A 20,937-nucleotide genomic window follows, 5' to 3' on the forward strand; every position below is an offset into this window, starting at 1 on the left:
CTTCTTAAAGCTCGGCAATGCAGTGAAATGTGTCACTTTACTCACATTTTTTTGACTGAATCTGGTCGCATGACAGCCCTTCACTAAACAATTAGTTACTGAATGTAAATATGGAATAAAACTTTTTTTTTTTTTTTTTTTAGAAAAGTAGTCAGCTTCGTTCCATTCATTCTTTAGCAGGAAGGTATTTCTTCAGATACGATGTGTGATGAGAGGGGACATTCATATTACCCTCAAATTCCTTTTTGTTCTACAACTAAATGGTTCATAAATGTGCTGGTTCTTAACCCAGGCCCTAATTTGAGGCTCATTAACACAGGTGGGTCCGTAGAGCTCATCTGGGATTTCAACTTTCCTAATTTTTGTGGGATCTCAGATACTTCTAACTACCACCATGCCCGTGATTCATTGCTGTTAAAGTTCTTGTTTCCTTTTTCTGCCTACATTTTTTAAAAATTATTTTTATTTTTGTTTTTTGAGACGGAGTCTCGCTCTGTGGCCCAGGCTGGAGTGAGTGGCGCCATCTCAGCTCACTGCAAGCTCCGCCCCCCGGGTTCCCGCCATTCTCCTGCCTCAGCCTCCCGAGTAGCTGGGACTACAGGCGCCGCCACCAAGCCCGGCTAGTTTTTGTATTTTTGGTAGAGACATTTCACCATGTTAGCCAGGATGGTCTCAATCTCCTGATCTCGTGATCCGCCTGCCTTGGCCTCCCAAAGTGCTGGGATTACAGGGGTGAGCCACCTTACCCGACTCTATCTGCCTACATTTTACTTGTGAGTTCTGAACCTTCTCGAATGTAATCTACCACTGCCAATCCCAGTGTGTATGGCAGGAGATTACTTTTATACTGTTCTTACTATAACATGAGATCTCCTGGGCTCATTAGAAACAATTCTGATCACTTCAAAATGCAGCACCGACTTAGTATTTTCTGCTTGGTAAAATTCCTTATTGATCTTGAATAGATGCATAGACAAAGAGTCATTTAGCTTGTTTGGGCTAACTAACTTGTTGTTGTTGTTGTTGTTGCTGTTGATTTTTTTTTTTTTTAACTTTTACTTTAGGTTCAGGGTACAAGGGCAGATTTGTTATATGGGTATACTTGTGTCATGGACATTTGTTGTACTGATTATTTTGTCACCAAGGTATTCAGCCTAGTACCCATTAGTTATTTTTTCCTGATCTTTCCTTCTTCCCCTCTTCCATCCTCAGGTAAGCCCTGGTGTCTGTTCCCTTCTTTGTGTCTGTGTGTTCTCCTCATTTAGGTCCCATTTATAAGTGAGAAAATGCTGTATTTGGTGGTCTGTCCTGCACTAGTTTGCTAAGGATGATAGCCTTCAACTCCATCCATGTTCCCACAAAGGACATGATCTTGTTCTTTTGTATGGCTGTGTAATATTCCATAGTATATATGTACCACATTTTCTTTATCCATTCTACCAGTGATGGACATTTAGGTTAATTACATGTCTTTGCAACTGTGAATAGTGCTACAATGAAAAAAAATGTATGCATATGTCTTTATGGTAGAATGATTTCTATTCCTTTGGGTACATATCCCATAATGGGATTGCTGGGTTGAATGGTAATTCTGTTTTTAGCTCTTTCAGGAATCCTCACATTGTTTTGCACAATGGTTGAACTATTTTACACTCTCCTTCTTATACAATATACAAAACAATCAGCTCAAGATTGATTAAAGAGTTAAATGTAAAACCCAAAACTATAAAAACCCTGGAAGACAACATAGGCAATAATATTCTGGACATAGGAACTGTCTGGACATAGGAGCTTTCATGGTGAAGATGCTAAAAGCAATCACAGTGAAAGCAAAAGTTGACAAATGAGATGTAATTAAACTTAAGAGCTTCTGTACAGTAAAAGAAACTATAAACAGAGTGAACTGACAAACTATGGAATGGGATAAAATGCTTGTAAACTATGCATCTGAGAAAGGTCTAATATCCAGCAACTATAAGGAAGTTGAATTTACATGAAAAAAACAACCCCAATAAAAAGTGGGCAAAACATGAACAGACAGTTTTCAAAAGAAGATATACACATGGCCAAAACGTAAACTAAAAAATTCTCAACATCACTAATCATTAGAGAATGCACATCAAAACCACTGAATGTTTTCTAAGTCTGGTTAGTCTATCATCAGTCTTATATTTAATAAGATACCATCACAGCTTTTCAAACAGATTGAATATGAGCATTAGTAATTATTAGCTAGGAAGTTACTTGAATGTGATATTTAAGAGATCTATAGGTTCTAGAGTCAGACTGGCTGAATACTCATCTGTTCATCTGTGTTCAGATATATATTATCTATGTAACTTTGGGTGAGTTACTGAACCTCTCTGATGTTTAGGTTTCTCATCTTTAGAAGAGAAATAATGCTAGTGTAAGTCTCAATGAGCTATTGTGAAGATAAAAGGTAGAAAAATCTATGTAAACACTTAGCAAATGTTTTGTCAGATAGCGCATACTCCGTAAATTAACATTACTCTATCATCGTCATCGTCGTCATCATCATCACTATCACCATCATCATGCGATTTTTCCTCTATGTGATGACTGTGTTCCTATATCCATCTTTGATGAGACATTAGGTTTATCTACTGCCCTTCTATTGATCACATGGTTGGTAGGTATCCACTTCTTTAAGAATTTTTTTAAAGGTCCTTTTTGTTTGGTCCAGTTGGAAAATTCCCCAAAATATTTGTATAGTGTGGCTATTCAAAATACGTTGTGGAACATACGAACAAAACACAGTTTATTAGCAAATTATTTTCAAATCATGTATTTTTCTTATTCTCTCCTGCATTGGAAGACTATTTTAAACAATCTTTCCTTTCATACTGTCCCCATTATCTCAGTGAAAGCTCCCTAAGAGACAGCCAGGATCTTTTCTACAGTGTAAGCTGGTTGTTGGGCTGCCTGTGTAACCAAGGCCAAGTCAAGCTCAAAGCCTGTGAGTCTGGATCTCAAAGATTCCTATGATGGTGGTGGAGTCAGCAAGTACAGAAGACTTTGAAGCTGTACATATCACACTATGGATTTCCCTCTTGAGAATTAGTAAGAGCAGTGTGTGTTCAGAGCTTTCTCTCTGGGTTTCAGAAGTCACCTCCACAGTATATCTCATTTCAAACTAGCTACAAAGTAGGAATTCACAGTTACTGCTGAACCATTATATTTAATAAAACACAATGTGTTCTTTTATTATAAATTTCACATGATATGTCTAATTTGATGTATATTTTTTCCAATCTTTTTGGTAAGTTTTGGAACATTTCTTACATGAATTGCTAAAAAAAAAAAAAAGCCCTTATTTTACTCATTTATAAAAGACGTTTATCAAATTACCTTTCATCAGTCACTTTCCTTCGCCCTAGGAATCACAACTTCAATAATTTTAATTTTACTTTGGCTTTTTGCCCTACTCCATCTTAAACTGCCCTTCTCACTTATCTATATATTTATTCATATGTACAATGTATACATATTATTGTATTTATATTTATACTTTATATAAATTTATATTTATTTTAATACATTTTATATATATACACTTTAGATACACTCAATACTATATGCTACAAGAAAATATGCTTAAATTTTCCAAAATTTTATCTTTTAGTTGTGGCAAAGTATTAAAATATGCCGCCTCTCCTTTTTACATTTATTTTTTCTGCCTTTTGCTAAAACCTGTTATCAATTTGAATGTCATGAAATTTTGTTTACATTGACTGTCTTAGTCTGTTGCATGTTGCTATAACAAAATACCACAGACTGGATAATTTCCAAACAGTAGAAATTCACTTGGCTCATGGTTCTGGAGGCTGAAGTGTAAGAACATGGTGCTGGCATCTGGCAAGGGTCTTTGTGCTGTATCATGGCAGAAGGTAGAAGGACACTTCCCAAAACTTCTTTGTTGAAGTCATTAAAATGCTCCATAAGGAAGAGCCCCCATGACCTAATCAGTCCTTAAAGGGCCAACCTCTTAATACTGTTACAATGACAATTAAATCTCAATGTGAGCTACGGAGGAGGCATTCAAGCCAGAGCATTAACACAATTTCTAAATGTTAACATGTAACTTCATATAAATGGAATTGTTAAAAACCAATTCAGAACACTCTGTGATAAAGAAAAATAATAAATCATTTAAAGAAAGAAAATTCAATATCATAGAAAATGCCTTAAAAAGTAGGATGCCAGCCAAGCGTGGTGGCTCAAGCCTGTAATCCCAGCACTTTGGGAAGCCAAGGCAGGCGGATCACGCCTGGCCAACATGGTGAAACTTCGTCTCTACTAAAAATAGGAAAATTAGTCAGGCATGGTGGTGGGTGCCTGCTATCCCAGCTACTGGGGAGGCTGAGACAGGAGAATCACTCGAACCAGGGAGGCAGAGGTTGCAGTGAGCTGAGATTGTGCCACTGCACTCCAGCCTGGGTGAGAGAGTGAGTGAAACTCGTCTCAAAAAAATAAAATTAAATTAAATGCAAAAAATAGGATGTCATTCTTCGAATTCTACATGGTAAATGATATTTTTTAAAATTTGTATTACTCATCACTTTTTCATTGAATTTTTGATGTATGTGAGATATCTTAGAAACAATATTTATTATAATCAGTAACTTGCTAATTTTTTAAAGATAATATTTTATTTGCGAAAAATTCACACACACCTCCTCCATCCCCACGAGGGAAAAATTAGTAAGAATTGGGGAAACTGAAGGAAGAAAGCAAGATCAAGTGGTTAAACTTTCCGCAGCAAAAATATATTGGCAATGAAAAATATTAAACTCATTTCATAGAAAATTATGGACTATTATTAATACAATTTATTATTTTAATATTTTTATGGTTATGTCTACATTTTAAAAATATAAAAATGAACAATTTCTTAATTGTACAACATGTTCCTCGATTTTCAGTTTGTGTACTCTAAGAAGTTGTTTATTTCATTAAATCATTATGTTATTACCTTAATGAAAACAGAACTGTGAAAAATTTATTCCAAATTTCAGGCTGTGAAGGGAACAACTTTGGGATTATTAGAATTGTACACAATGTAGTCTGGAGTCATTTTCCCTTCCTGTGTTGTAAGCATCAACCAAAAGCTTTCACAGAATATGGGATCCTGTAAAATTACAAGACAGATTATCAATACCAAGGGCTGATTTCTCTATCTAATGAAGGCAGATGGTTTTGATTTCCAGTCTACTTTTGTGTATGCATTTCCATAATAGCATGACATATAATCTTCTTGTCTCTTTGATATAAATGCTACATGAGAGTTACACCACATGGCTACATATGGTGGTTTTATAGTTAGATATAAAAAACGAATTTCATATGTCTATGAGGAGACCAATATATTGTAGGTTGTTAAAAAGAATGAGGGCTTACAAAAATTGTATGGTTCAAATACCACAGCATTTTCTAGTTCTAAAGATCTAGGCCAATAGTGAGTGGTCTCAAATTGTGAATGCTATCAAATACCAAAATATATTTTCTCCAGAAAAATGAAAATGGTAATGTGACAAACACCTAGGGAAATACTGTGTTTTGAAGAAGGAAACAGAATATTCACAAACGTTTATTTTTAGAGGATGGAGAGGAAATATTTTGTCTCTACAAGGCTCTTGAAAATGTGTATTAGAATTTTGTAGTTAATTAATTTTGATGGCTGTCTGTTAACAGTCTTCTCTTATAAAACTACCATACCAAACATAGAAATACTAGGGTGTAGAAACTGAAATTCTATTACTGAAAAACTTTCTTCAAATAGTGACACAGTTTCCAGATTTATTGCATAGGTTCTGTTTGCATTTCTATTCGAAAACTCCATTTACTCTGGTTTCAGTAAAAATTCAGTCCAGGCTGAAACTTGGTATACAAAATAGGAGCTCTGGAGCAGTGGTGGTTTTTACCAATTTTCCAGAAGATTGATTTAGATTGTTTTATGTTGTATGACTGTAAAAGAACAAAACAGAAAAAGATTCACTTGTTTGATATTTTATTCCGTCTGTAACACAAATCTTATTTTTTTCCCCTGGCAATTTGTACTATTACAAATGATACACACTGATTTTAATATATCCAATAAGATTGTATGGAGCTACCAACAAATAAAATAACATTTTGATAATAAGACTGGTTAGATTTCTTTCATCTTGCCTCTTTTGCAATATCTAGTGGCATATTTTCATCATACAGCTCAAGATACAAAGTATAACATCTGACAAGTGTTAAGTCTTAGACTTATGACCTTTTTGTAAGCTTTATTATAGTTTATTTGACTTAGTTTTCCTTTCTGATTTATTAGGGTACAGATCTAATTAGCAGAAAAATTTTTCTAGTATATAAAAAACAAAGTTGTCCTCACTGAAGCTTCAAATTCTTGTCCGGATTCTGATCCTTGGGGGAAGTAGAGATTTCACCTGAAAAAAACAGGTCTGGCAGATTGCATGAGTCAGTCCTGTTAGTGACCAGCTTGGGAGAAAACAATAGGAGTAAAGCAGAGTGAGCAATTAGCAGAGGTCTCGGTGGACAATGTGCAGACAGCAAGCCTGTTGCAGAAGTCTAGAAGTAGCAGTGTTTGTCTGGGTAACCTTAGAGAACAAAGTTAGAGACAGAGGAAGTAGTCTACTCTCAGGCAACAGAGAGCAAAATAAAATTCCATATTGCTTCAAAGGCCTTATGGGTAGAGTTTTTAAGTACATCTTCCCCTAGGTAACACTTGGCTTATTGTACTGACACATCTACACTTTCTGTAGGAATTAAGTGGGATTCTTGGGTGGAGAGCACACGCACTGAGGCTAAGGGAAATGAAGGCTGACGCCCTGTGGTTGCTGAAATCCTACCACATCAGTGACATGGAATTTAGGTTAGGAAATGAAACTTACTGGTTGGAGATTAAATACATTTAAAACCTTTTAAATGTGTGCAATGTTTGTCTTGGCTAAAGCTTATGAGTGTAAAATGTTATACTTTTAAGGCATTAATTATATTAACATTGAGAATTTATGTAGCCAAGGGATACTTGAAGTGATTTCTATCATTCTGATGTAGGTTTTCCTTTAGTACTTGTCTGTAAAATATAATGAATTATAATGATAAAAAATCACACAGTATAAAATATTCACTTAATACATGGAATTTTCTAAAATGTCGTTAATACAATTGTAGAATATTGTATGCTGAAGGTTAATAATCCATATATTCAATTTAATCTAGTAAATTACTAATGGGTATCAATATGTACCATGACATGTGTGAGGCCTTGAAAAAAGTCCAAAAAGGTATATCATAACCCCAATTTGGGGAATTTTCATGTCCAATGGGTGAATTAGAAAAAAATGTAAGAAATGTTGCATTTTAATGCCCTCTTAAAAGTGACTCACAATGAAATATAATTTTTCAATCATGATTTAAGCATTCTAAAATGTGACATGAATTATTACTCACTAGAAATCAATTTAAAGATACTTTTTAAAGTTTCCAGCAAGGAGTATGTGATCAACTTTATAAATATAACACTTAAGGAAAGAAAACTATTAATGCAAGTATTCACAAATTGCTAGCAGCTTCTTGAATAAATAATGCTACATAAATTAAACAGTACTATTCTTACTAAGTTAATTTGATCTGAAACTAATTAATATACAACTTACTAAATATGCTGGTACCTTTTGTTAGGAATGGGCATAAAATGTGTCTAAAATCCTCCAATTAATTGTCTTTGGCATTTTTATTTTATTCAGCATGAATCCAAAATACACATTTGTATGATTGATGAACCATTTGAAACCAATGGTGTATTGGAAAAATCATTTTATCCAGAATTAAGTACTATTTAATATCATTTTACTCATTGGTCATATAGTAGAGTGTTATACGCAGCCAAGATGAAATATTTCAGAATTTAGAGTTTTGAACTGTTAAATTACCTCACCGGTGGGTAGCAGGTAACTAAATGGCTGTTAGGGCATGACCTTAAAGTGGCCTATTTAACCCATTAGCTTATTTTTAATCTCTCTGATATGTGAATAATGATCTTTTTTTCTTTTATTACACATGCTCATTTCTTTTATTCTTTATTTGATCCTAGTTTAATGTTTTAAAATATTTTTAAATAAAATGTTTGAGTTTTTAATTTATTATTGAAAAGGACATTCAGGTAATGATTTATATTCTGTGTCCTCAAAGGGAAACATTTTTTAAAAGATTGAATTTATTTCCGCTGACAATATTGCAATTCTTTATTTAGGTTCACTATATATTTGGGAACTGCTACACAGAAAAGTTAAATGATATGAATGGTCACTGATTAACTATGGCCTTTTGTGTTTTGGGAAACCGTAAGGTAAAATGAAAATATTTTCAAAGTTCACTCATCCAGTAGTTCAGATCATTTTCCAGTGAACTGTCACTTACTTAAAAAAATTTTGTAGCATGATATTTCTAGCTCTTTTATACTTAACAGTGTCTAAATGGAACATTTTTTTTCTTCTGTTTTTTTTTCTTTTTTTTTTGGCTTCTGTCCCATGGGGGATCCTGTGGAGAGATATTGAAGAGGACTTCCTAGTTCAGCTCTTTTTCACTCTGTTCTTATCACATATAGACAGAGTTTAGCTCTCAGTTTCAATTCAATAGCTACTCGCTGAATGAATGCTTACTGTGTATATAGCTATAGCTCAGGGTGCTGAAATAGTGAAACAAGGTTCCTGCTCACAGGGAACCCGTTGAGTTATAGTATATTCCTCTTTGGACTATTACAGGTTTTTTCCATATTCTTTTGTACTTGAAATGCTGTTTTAAAGTGAACTGTAGATGACATCATAAGTGTTTGTGAATTTGAAAAGATTAACAGTGTGGATGTAGGATTTACTTAAAATATTCAGTTCATGGAAAATCGTGTTAGGCAGCTCTAGTGTTTAGCCAATAAACTATTAAGAAAATGTACACAATAAATAATCCATGTGGTAATTTTGGCAGTTTCTTGGTCCTTAAGAATGTGTTGTCCATTTTTAAATATATATTCATATATTTCAGATCTAAAATTCTAAACCACGTTCTTTATACTTTCATTGTGATGTAGCACTGTGATGTCTATGAGTTTTACCTCATAGACAAGTGAAATATATTTAAGTAACTTGCTCAAGTTAATATGATTAACCTCTAATGAAACTTACATGAAACTTCATATGTTCCACTTTTCAGAGCCTAGTTTTTAATTAGTCAAGGCTGGTAATAATCATATAAATAACTGAAAGTATTATGTGATTTGGTAAGTTTGACTGATTGAAACATTTCAGACACTAAAATGTCTAGTTTACCCTCAGGATTCCAAACCCCAAATAATTTTAAAATGTCACTGAAGATGTATTTTAAGTCACTTTACATTCTACATGATATCATTCAATTCTCATCATAATCCAAAGATGGAAGGAATCAGAAGTTATTATCACCAGAAACTGACCTCACACAAGTGTCTGGAGCCAAGTCTTTTGATTTCAAATCACTACCTTTAGCCTTATTCAGTGAAAATGGTTTAAATATGAAAGTCTGATATTCGTATGTTTTGAGCAATTCAGTTTAACTTTAGCAATGTTATACAGGTTCCAAAATACAGTCTGGCTAAAATAGAGTTAAATTCCATTTGTCAGGATTCACTGAGAATTGTAAGCGCTGTCTGTGTCAATGGAACCTGTGTTAGGGAAAATGAAATTGAACACAGGAGGTGGGTAACATGTTCTATCCATACAGTATCATGGCAGGAATTTGAGATTTTTCCTTTTGGTGACCTCTTAGAAAATGTGTGAACAAAATACATGAGTATATATAATATACATATATATTTAATATATGTGTACACATAGAAATAAAAATTATAAAATTATATATAAATACATATACTCATATAAGATAAATATTTAGGTGAATAAATCATTGTTTTAAAAAGGGGTTGATATAGCATGAGTTCCTACTGTGACAATAACAAATTTGTGCCCTACTATTTTCCTCTGGCAGCTAAACAAGACATCTATATCATGGCATGTAGGAGATAGAGTATGAAAATAGAAATTTTTTTAAGTGTGCTGTATCTAAATACAGTCACAAGCACAGACCTGCTTTATTTTTCACGTTCAGTATAAATCAATTTTAAAAATATTTGCAAGTATATGTCTTCCTAAACAATTAGAGGTCACAAAGAATGATGGCAAAGGGGATACCATCATTTAAGTATTTACTATTTGAGTGTGTGGGAGGATGATTTTTTAAAGATATTTAGAATCACGAAGATTTAGAATTTTCCCAAAGGTTATATGTTTTATAATTATCTGCTCCTCTCACAAAGCATATAGGGAAGGTGCAGGTAATTTAAAAATATATGGCATTTGGGATCACCCTCTTGTGTAGCAAATGTGTACATTGAATTTTAAGCTTTGATATCCTAACTGTTCCCCCTACTCCGTCCAATGTGAATTAAAATTTTTTAATCAAATTTTTTGTAGATTTATATGCAGTTGTAAGAAATAATACAGAGAGCTCTTGTGTACCCTTCACCCCAGAAACAGCTGTAAAGCTATGAAACAACATCACAGCGAGGAAACGGACACTGATACAGTTCAATAGTCTTATTTGGTTTTCATCAGTTTTACATGTATTTGTTTTTGTGTTCCTATGTGTAAGTGTGTGTGTATATATGTTTACTTCTAGACAATGTTATTACATGCGTAGATTCATGTATCCATCACTTCAATCAAGAGACAAAACAGTTCCAGAACCACAAGGATCCCTTCTTCCTCTCAGAGCCACACCCATGTCCCGCTACTCTCCATCACCCCCTGCCATCCCTAGCCCTTGGCAACCAAACTCTGTTCTCTACCTCTATAATTTTGTTATCTCAAAACATCATATAAATGGATTCCATCTTTATTTATAGAGTTTTTGAATGTATTCTTTGTATGCCTTTCTTAGTGGCTGCTCTGGGTATTGCAATTAACAGATGTAATTTACACAGTCTACAACATTTAGACTGTGTGGTACAGTTGTGGTACAACTGAAGTGGTAGCAACATTTTACCACTTCAAGTATGGAAACTTTACTTTCCACTAGGTATCTTTGCCCTATCCACTTTTTTTCTTGTCTTGAGTATTCCTTCTCTAATAATGGTGGACATTATCAAAGTTATGCTTTTTGTTTTAATCATGTATTTGAAAAAAACTCAGAAAAAGGGTAATCTATTCTATTTTCTCATATTTTGCTATTATTTTTGTTCCTTCTTCTTGGTGCTTCAATACTTCCTCTTATTACTAATTCTATTATGTTTGAAAAACTTTCATTTTTCTTTAAGACAGTCCTGCTAGAGGCAAATTATCTGTTTTTCTTTCTTCTAAGAACATATGTATTTCATCTTGATTCCTAAAGGATAGTGTTACTGGTTAAGAAATCATAGTTCACAGCTCTTTCCTTTCAGGAGTTGAAAAACGCACCACTTCCTCTGGCCTCCATGATTTGAAATGGGAAATGTATTGTCATTTGAATTTGTATTCTCTTACAGGTAATAAGCCATTCTCTTGGGCTCCTTTCAAGAAGTTTGTCTAGTTTTCGTCTAGTTTTCACAGTAGAGTTCACTCTCCTGTGAGAAGTGCCCCCATTCATCTGACAGGAGGTAGAGCTCAGGCAATAATGCTCGTTTTCAGAAGTTTCCTTTTGATGTATCTCGACATACGGTTCTTTGGGTTTTTACTACTTGGGTTTCACTCAGCTTCTTGATTGATTCTGTATCTTCATGACTTTTGCCAAATATGGAATGTTTTCAACCATTATTTCTTTGAATACTCTTTTGGTCCCACTCTCTTCCTTCTTTCCTTCTGGGACACTAATGATACCACTGACAGATATTTGGTATTGTCTCACAGGTCCCTGGGGCTCTGTTCTTTCCTATCTTTTCTTTCTATCTTTCTATTTTCTCTCAGCTGTTCAGATTGGGTGAATTATATTTCTCTGTCTTTAAATTAACGGATTCTATCCTCTGTTATTTTCACTGTGCTATAGAGCAAATCCAATTAGTTTTTATATTGGCTTTTATATTTTTATTTCTATAACATCCATTTTTAATAACATTTTGCATGCTAAGGTTTTATGTTTTTTTCAGTTGTGCCGAGATAATTAGTAATTGCTTATTAAGGTAATTTTATAATGGCTTCTTCAAATTTTTGTCAAAAATTTCAATATTTGATTCATCTCAGTATAGGCATCTGTTGATCATTTTTTCTCATTCAGTTATGATTTTCCTGGTGTTTATTATGACTAGTAAGTTTTTAAAATTATTATATGCTGAGCATTTTGGTTATTATGTTAAGAGACTCTGGATGCTAATTAAATTTATTCTCAGAAGCAGTTGCTAGTCCTAGCTTTCAATTATGGGCTATGGTTCTAATGAGAATTTAATTTTTAGGGACTTTGTGCTGCTATTTGGACACGTTGATTTATCTAATTCTACTGGGGACCACACTGATCTCTTCTGGACCACCTAAGGGACAAGAGGAGATTCCCCAGGCTAAGCTGTAGTGGTCTAGGGGAGGTAAAATATGCTCTAGCTCAGCAGTCCCCAACCTTTTTGCCACCAGGAACCGGTTTTGTGGAAGACAATTTTTCCATGGATGGTGGGCGGTGTGTGTGGGGGATGGTTTTGGGATGAAGTTGTTTGACCTCAAATCATCAGGCATTAGTTAGATTCTCACAAGGAGCACGCAACCTAGATGCCTCATATGCAGAGTTCACAACAGGGTTCATTCTCCTTTGAGAAGTGCCCTTGCTGATGTGACAGGAGGCAGAGCTCAAGCAGTCATGCTGGCTAGCTCATGACTCACCCCCTGCTGGGTGACCTGGTTCCTAACAGGCTGTAAACTGGAACTGGCCCATGGCCTAGGGGTTGCGTACCCCTGCTCTAGCTAATGAAAAGAGGATTACTTCCAGGGCTCTGTACTTGTTGTAGAGACATCCCGTCCCTGTGTATACCCTCCTGCCTCACTTTGCACACACACTACTAGAGCTGCTTATCTGTTCAGTACCTCCAGATGGCAAGGGGAAGTCTTAGGCACCTTGGAAAAACAGGTCACTTTCCCTAGCTGTTTGCTGTTAGTAAGGCTCCTACTTCATTCCCCTTGCAAGTAACCCAGTCTCTCCTGATATTGGTGGATGGATTCTCATTTGACCAGCAATAAAAAATGAGTCTACCTAGACTAACTTCTGTTTCTAGGTTGTGGTTGGGAGAAGCTGGGTCTGGATCATCTTTTACTGTTGTTTGGGAAGCTACTGGGATTTTCCTTGGGTGCTGGTGTCTTTAACTGGTCCTCCTCACTCTTTCCACCATTTAGAGTATACTTTTTTTTTGCCGCTTGCTTAATTCCAGATTTTACAGCTCTACTTAGTGGAGCACATAATGATAAACTTTTTAATGCTTTTTTTCTCCCCCAAAATGAGTCAAGTGAAGCGTAATTCAGCAAGATGCTAAAATATCTTCTGTGAAAATGAGTGTCTTGTGATAGAAAAGGTGATTCAGACGGAAGACTACATTAACTTACAGTACAGCAGAGGCACCAACCAATCAGAGCAAATTTAAAAGTCGGATAGTTTACAGGTGCCTTTCTGCTCAGTATCAGCTCAAGTTTAAATAGTTCAAGTGCCTCTACTGCAGGGAGCTTTTAATATGCTAATATTTTTGTTGTTGCCTTGGAAGGCCTGCCTCAGTCACAGTTTACCAAATTTATCTCTCCATAGAAGTGAACCCACTTTGTTTATAGTTTTTCTTGGCACTGGTATTCTATGAAAGATTTGCAGAGGAAAGCTATGTTTATCAACATCAGTATCTACCTCATCTAAAGTATTGTATTAGATGTAATCATGTAATTATAAAGTGATTTCTGAAAACATTAAGGAGCACCTAATTCTACTTTGATTTTTAAATATCTGATAAAATATTTTAATGTATTTAAACTTTCTTTTAAACTGTTCCAAGAAGTAAGATTTCAATGTATGGCCAAAGAAAACATTTATTGTATTGTGTTGAAAATATATAGTCTAAAAATACTGACTTTTTCTGATGTTCTTATTTACGTTTTCAATATTTTCTCTTTCCAGCTTTAAGGGACAATAGGATTGAGCTGGTTCGCGCTTCCTGGCATGAATTGAGTATTAGTGTCAGTGATGTGTCTCTCTCTGATGAAGGACAGTACACTTGTTCTTTATTTACGATGCCTGTCAAAACTTCCAAGGCCTATCTCACCGTTCTGGGTAAGTGCAAGGGACTAACACCATGTAATCACACAACCAGAGTGATATATATTGCTACAGCAACATAATTCAATACAAAAATGTATTTCAAAGACTATATGAACAGATATGGTTTAATCCTTTCTCTGCTATATTTTAACAAAGGCATTTTAAAATCATTCAGTTCCTTTCTGCATTTTATAAAGGGACAAAGACAGAGAGATTCAAAAACGTATATGACTGCTAGAAGACACACGGCTATTTTGTTTCTTAACCAGCAATAGACACCGGTTCTCTTGATTCCAGCTAATTTTTTTTATCACATAATCTATATGTTGTATATATTCTGATCCTTTTCCAAAATGACATAATACTGAGCATAATGAGTTCACCTTGTATTCTATACTATGCTCCTTTATTTGATCATGTCAGTCACCTGATAAGGGCCTTTCTCGCGAACTTGTGGCTCTCAGATATGACCTGCTTGTGTATTTAGTGCATTTAAATAACCCTGATATTTCCATGTGCCGTCTCTCCTTTTAAAATTCTATTTTCTAGATTCCTAAATGAAGTACCTAATGTCGCTTGAGCTTGCAGCTTGTAGTTTCTTTGTGTTTTGATTCTCTAAATATTGGGCCATTTTCCCAAAGGTGAAAGTGACACAAAGAAAGCAATACATTCATAGAGATGCTGAGGAAATAACGTTGCAGCTCCGAGCTCTCTGTGATTCCACAGACGTCAGTGCCCCAATCAGCTGAAATTGCTGCAGTTCATTGAAACACACCTGTGTACTGAACAAGTTAGAGGAATTTAAAGATTGATTTTTTTTTTCGCCTAAGCTTGCCCTCCTCTTTAGATAGAAAAAGGCACAATGTTGCATTTAAAAGGACTAACACATGCTGTTCTTTTGGGTGGGAATATTAAAGCTAATCCAGCTAGTGAATTGGTTTTGTGCATAGGATATAAAACATATTTCTTTGCAAGTCACACTGGGACTATTTTATAAAAATCTTCACAAGTTTGCCATTAAAGACAAAATATACCCACTAAAATGGAGGATTTCAGGATAACAACTGCATAAGGTTAATGTATTGTTCTGTAGAGAGCCAATTGGAAACTCAAAGAATAGATGACTGATGAATTCAGTTTATTAAACGGTGATGTGGCAGAGATTTTTAAAAAAGAAAGCAGGTAATATGTAGGTGAAGATAAAAAAATGTTAAGAGGAGTTATGTTAATTTTTCATGCATCTTTGTGGTTACTGTGTTACTGTTGTTTAATTTGTACTTCTCATATTGGTGCTTTCCAATATTCTTTTTCTTTCTTTTTTTTTTTTTGTTTTTTTGAGACAGAGTCCAACTCTGTAGCCTGACTGGAGTGCACTGGCGTCATCTCAGCTCACTGCAACCTCCGCCTCCTGCGTTCAAGCGATTCTCCTGCCTCAGCCTTCTGAGTAGTTGGAATCACAGGTGCCCACCACCACCCCGGCTAATTTTTTTTTTTTTTTTTTTGGTGTTTTTAGTAGAGATGGAGTTTCACCATGTTGGCCAGGATGGTCTCAATCTCTTGACCTCGGTCTCCCAAAGTGTTGGGATTATAGGCGTGAGCCACCGTGCCTGGCCACAAAATACACAGAGGATAATATTCTTTTTAAGCTTTAAGAACTATGAAATCAGGAAAGAAAGAAGCAAAAGTTAAATTGTAATTTGGTAAGGGATAGAGAAATCTGTTTGTGGGTTTTTTTCTTTAATGCAGTCTACCTTTTAAAATCTCTACACTAGTAAATTGTAAAGTATATTGAATGATTGTTTTTAAGATTTACACACAGGTATTTTCACAGGTAAAATTTTACAATTGAGGCCAGGCACAGTGGCTCAGACCTGTAATCCCAGCACTTTGGGAGGCCGAGGCTGGTGGATCACTTGAGGTCAGGTGTTTGAGACCAGCCTGGCCAACATGATGAAATCCCGTCTCTACTAAAAAGTACAAAAATTAGGCCGGGCACGGTGGCTGACGCCTGTAATCCCAGCTCTTTGGGAGGCTGAGGTGGGTGGATCATGAGGTGAGGAGTTCGAGATCAACCTGGTCAACACGGTGAAACCCCATCTCTACTAAACGTACAAAAATTAGCCAGGTGTGGTGGCACCCACCTGTAATCCCAGCTACTTGGGAGGCTGAGGCAGAATTGCTTGAACCTGGTAGGTAGAGGTTGCAGTGAACAGAGATTGCACCACTGCACTCCAGCCTGGGTTCAGAGCAAGACTCTATCTAAAAAAAAAGAAAAAAAATTATTCTGGCATGGTAGCACACACCTGTAATCCCAGCTACTTGGGAGGCTGAGGCAGGAGAATCACTTGAACTCAGGACGTGAAGGTTGCAGTGAGCTGAGATCGAGCCAGTCCACGCCAACCTGGACAACAGCGTGAGACTCTGTCTCAAAAAAAAAAAAAAAGAAAAGAAAAATGACAATTTAATTTAAAAAACTACTTTGAGCTATATGCGTCTTACATACTTTCTTGATTTTCTTGATACTATGTATGTATGTATCTGTACACATATACATGTGTATGGATATGTATATACATTTATGTGTATGCACATGTATATACATTTGTGTGTATGCATATAGACATATACAACTATGTATGTATACACACACACACGAAGCAGTTTATTACATAGTAGTTCGTTAACTTGATTGAGAACTTCTTGTCAATTAACCATCCAGTTTAGTTTCATGTGTGACAGTAATAGACATAATAACAAATCAGCCCTGAAGATTGATGCTCACTTCATCATTTGCTTAAATTTCAGGTGTTCCTGAAAAGCCTCAGATTAGTGGATTCTCATCACCAGTTATGGAGGGTGACTTGATGCAGCTGACTTGCAAAACATCTGGTAGTAAACCTGCAGCTGATATCAGATGGTTCAAAAATGACAAAGAGATTAAAGGTAAAGAATAGAAAAATGAAAATCAAAATTAATGTGCTGAAACCAGTATGACATGTTAGGAAAAAGTCATTTTACATTATTTTTCAAACCATAGTATCTCTTACAGATTACGCATCATTTCAACCAGATTTACTCATTCTTAAGTAAGGTAATTTTACAAGGTATATTAATATATAAGTATAATCCCTGTGTGCCTCATTTTCCTCTTCTGTAAAATAGGTTTAAAAATAATATACACCTTATGGAAAAGTTGAGGGAATAATTCAGTTAATATATGAAGAAACACATAGATTCATATTTCACAATAATAAGCAATTAGCACATATTAGATTTTATTTCAGAACTCACATATAATATTTAAGTTAAAGACAGAGAAACTGTATAAATTATTTCTTCAACTTTGTTTTGGGAATTACAGGGTTCTGAGAATAAAACTGGTTAAATATCAATAAATTTGATTCCTGTTAATTCTCATGAAAGGCAAAAATGTGTACTTGTCTAAATAAAAGTGCATACTTTAAATTCTTTATACACCTAAATTTAAACTCCCTCTCTCTCTGTCTCACACACACACACACACACACACACACACACACACACACACAAAATGAAACATACGTTCTTTAGGAGGGGAATAAGTTTATAAGGGTGATGGCTTAGTATTTAAATATAAGAATGGTTTATGATGATTATTAAAACATAATTCCTATGCCATTGTAATATGTATTATTTTCAACATTATCTTCTATGAGACAGGTTTATGCAAACCATTCTGCTTATTTTTAAACGTTACTTATCTATTTATTTTTAAGAGATAAGGTCTTGCTCTGTCACCCAAGCTGGAATGCAGTGGAATGATCATAGCTCACTGTACCTCGCACTCCTAGACTCCAGTGATTTTCCCGCCTCAGCCTCCTGAGTAGTTGGGACTACAGGCGTGCATGACCATGCTTGGTTAACTTGTTTTATTTTTTGTAGAGATCATGCTACAAAATCATGCTATGTTGCCTAGGCTGGTCTCAAACTCCTGGGCTAAAGTGACCCTCCTGCCTCAGCCTCTTAAAGTGCTAGGATTGCAGGTGTGAGCCACCATGCTCAGACGTTCTGATTATTTTAACCTATAATTGTGATACCTTATATCACACTAATTAATTCTTCGTAATGGGCATGTAGGCTTAGCATATAAGATTGCCTATATTACTGAGAAATTATGATTATAATCCACACAATTGTTTTTATCAGTTTCCTATTTTAATTACTCTTTCTCTGCATATTTTTTTCCCAAGAAAAGGTCCTTATCCATAATTTTACCCTGATCACTACCCTTGCCTTAGTATTTCTAATAAATATACATTATTGGATTACATTTGAGAAATGCCAGTCCCAAGACACAAGTTAGATGTCTTATTATACTAAATTAAATTTCAGGTTACTATGTAACCTGATTCTTGAATTCTGTCAAGGCTCAGTAACATCCATTCTAATTTTGCCTCTAGGATATGTTAGTCTAGGCATTTCTGGACTTGGTCAGATCTCTCTTTAATGGATGTTCCACACTGCTTCCAGAGTTATCTTACTACAACAAGAATCTGATCCAGGCACTTTTCTGCTGAAGCATTTCTAATGGAAAGCCCTAAACTTTCGAATAAGTTTAAAATCTGCTTTCTGTAGCCTGTAAGAATTCTCCAGGCAGTGAACTCTTACACATCATATATTTCCTTTTGTGTGAAGGTCTTGGCTTGCACTAAAATGCACTTCTTATGTACAATCCTTCAGTGAATTATTTTATTACCTGTATGTTTTTTCTTCCTAAATTCTGACACAATTAGTTAATTCATTTGTTGTTTACTTAGTTCTCACTTTGTTAGTATTTTGTTTGTGTTCCAAGGATTTGCCTCTCTTGTCTCCTCAAGGAGGTCATACACTTTCACATATTAAGTACCTCACTAGTATTGATTGATTGTTTTTCACATTGTAGCTGGATGACAAACCCATGATATACTCAGACATTTATAAAGGAAGTGAATTTTTGACAAAAGTGGCCTCTGTGTTAAATGCCAAATGGATTTAATGATACACTGGGCAGGAGGGGAAAGATTTTTGCTCATATGAAGAAATATGAAAAGTTTAATCTTGTAAACAACATATTTTAAAATCATCTGAACCAAGATCAGAACAACAATGAAGACAGAAATAGGTACAGAATCAGAACATGGTTCTATGCTGTATTGAAAACTTGTGAAGATACCATTTTTTCTATGCTCTTTAATGCACTGCCAGTTACAGAGCATTTATCTCTACACTTGCATCTATCTATCTGTCTATCTGTGTATCTATCTATCTAATCTTGTAATTCTTTAGCAGGTTTACATCGTTTGTCTCTCTAACCAGATGGTGGACTTTCTGAGTGGCATATATTTTATTTTTGTAAGTGTATATGTAAATACAGTTAGGTAAAGACTACTGCACAAAGTGAATATTCACTATAGTTGCTGTTTCTGGATATGCTAAGCAAAATGTCACTCGTCCGTCTTTTAGCAAACCCTCCTCATTTAAAGGAGTAATCCACCTTATCCGGCGCTATTTTCTCTTTTCAGAGATAAAAATTTGACTTCCTATTACCATCTAACTGTTTTTAGTATAATATCACTTGACACGTTTTAAAAAGACACTCCCTAGCGTAAAATAAGGCAAACGGAAAAGACAGGCTAATCAAATTGAATTAAATTCAATGCAATACAAAATTGTTAAAATGCCTCTCAATTTCACAGTATTCTATGGTGCATTGGTGAAGATGCAAATGAAGAAACCAAGAACCTTAACCTGTAGCTGTTTACGATGTCTTTGGGGTTATCAAACATGTTATGGAGAATATTTTCCTAAAAATAGACACGTTTATACGAACCTTTATCTTTTCTCTATCACTACCTAACATACTAATTCTATATCCAAGTTTCTGGGTAAAAGTCACTTGAAAGGTCTAGTTTATGGAATTTGTCCATACTTGATTATAGAACAGTGGTTCTGAAGCTATAGCCATTAAGCACAGGGCATCATCAAGTACAGGGTTTGCTGAATCTCAGATTATCAGGCCTTGATCCAAGATTTTCTGGTGGAGCAGGCCCACGGGGAAGCCTGAAAATGTTTACCATTGTGTTAAATGTGTGAGTGATGTTGACCTCCTGTTTCAGAATCACGTTAGTATGAAGAATATAAAATGAGGAGTATCAGTAAACTATACAGAAGTCGTGCCTCTGTCTCTGAGCTTTATTTTTCTCCTTTGCTACATAAGGATAATAATGGTTGCTTCAAAGTGCTTTTGCAAGAATTCCGTATAAAACAATATGAATGAAGTGTTTTCAGAGTATAAGGAATCATTGAATACATTTTAGCTGTTATTATCATTATCATTGTAATTCTTATTTTCAGGAAATCATGATGAGTTGTACCAATTCCTAAATTAGTCCTAGAAATATAAACAAATAAAACAAAAATATTCCTCCCAGGCTTTCACAATTGAGAAAGAGATATAAAAACATAAGATGTAACAGACACAGATACATGAACTGGCTACAGTTTTCTGCAGAAGTAGCAGATATCAGCCCTACTTTGTGGGAGAGGTTAAGGCTCAACAGTTCGTTTATGGAAGCAGGTACTCAGTAAATATCTGCTTATTGAGTAAATGTGTCT

At 35.1% G+C, this 20,937-nt stretch overlaps 1 protein-coding gene across 3 annotated transcripts in view; it reads left to right on the forward strand.

Moving 5' to 3' along the window:
- Positions 1 to 20,937, forward strand: part of CADM2 (cell adhesion molecule 2) — a 1,080,415-nt gene that overhangs the window by 899,484 nt on the left and 159,994 nt on the right. For all 3 annotated transcript variants that reach the window (XM_025377585.1, XM_025377584.1, XM_025377583.1), the window contains 2 exons: positions 14,164 to 14,316; positions 17,110 to 17,247. In XM_025377585.1, coding sequence (XP_025233370.1) covers positions 14,164 to 14,316; positions 17,110 to 17,247 — 291 coding nt within the window. The remainder of the gene's footprint in view (positions 1 to 14,163; positions 14,317 to 17,109; positions 17,248 to 20,937) is intronic.

Source organism: Theropithecus gelada, chromosome 2, assembly GCF_003255815.1.
Source record: "Theropithecus gelada isolate Dixy chromosome 2, Tgel_1.0, whole genome shotgun sequence".
Lineage (NCBI taxonomy): Eukaryota > Metazoa > Chordata > Mammalia > Primates > Cercopithecidae > Theropithecus > Theropithecus gelada.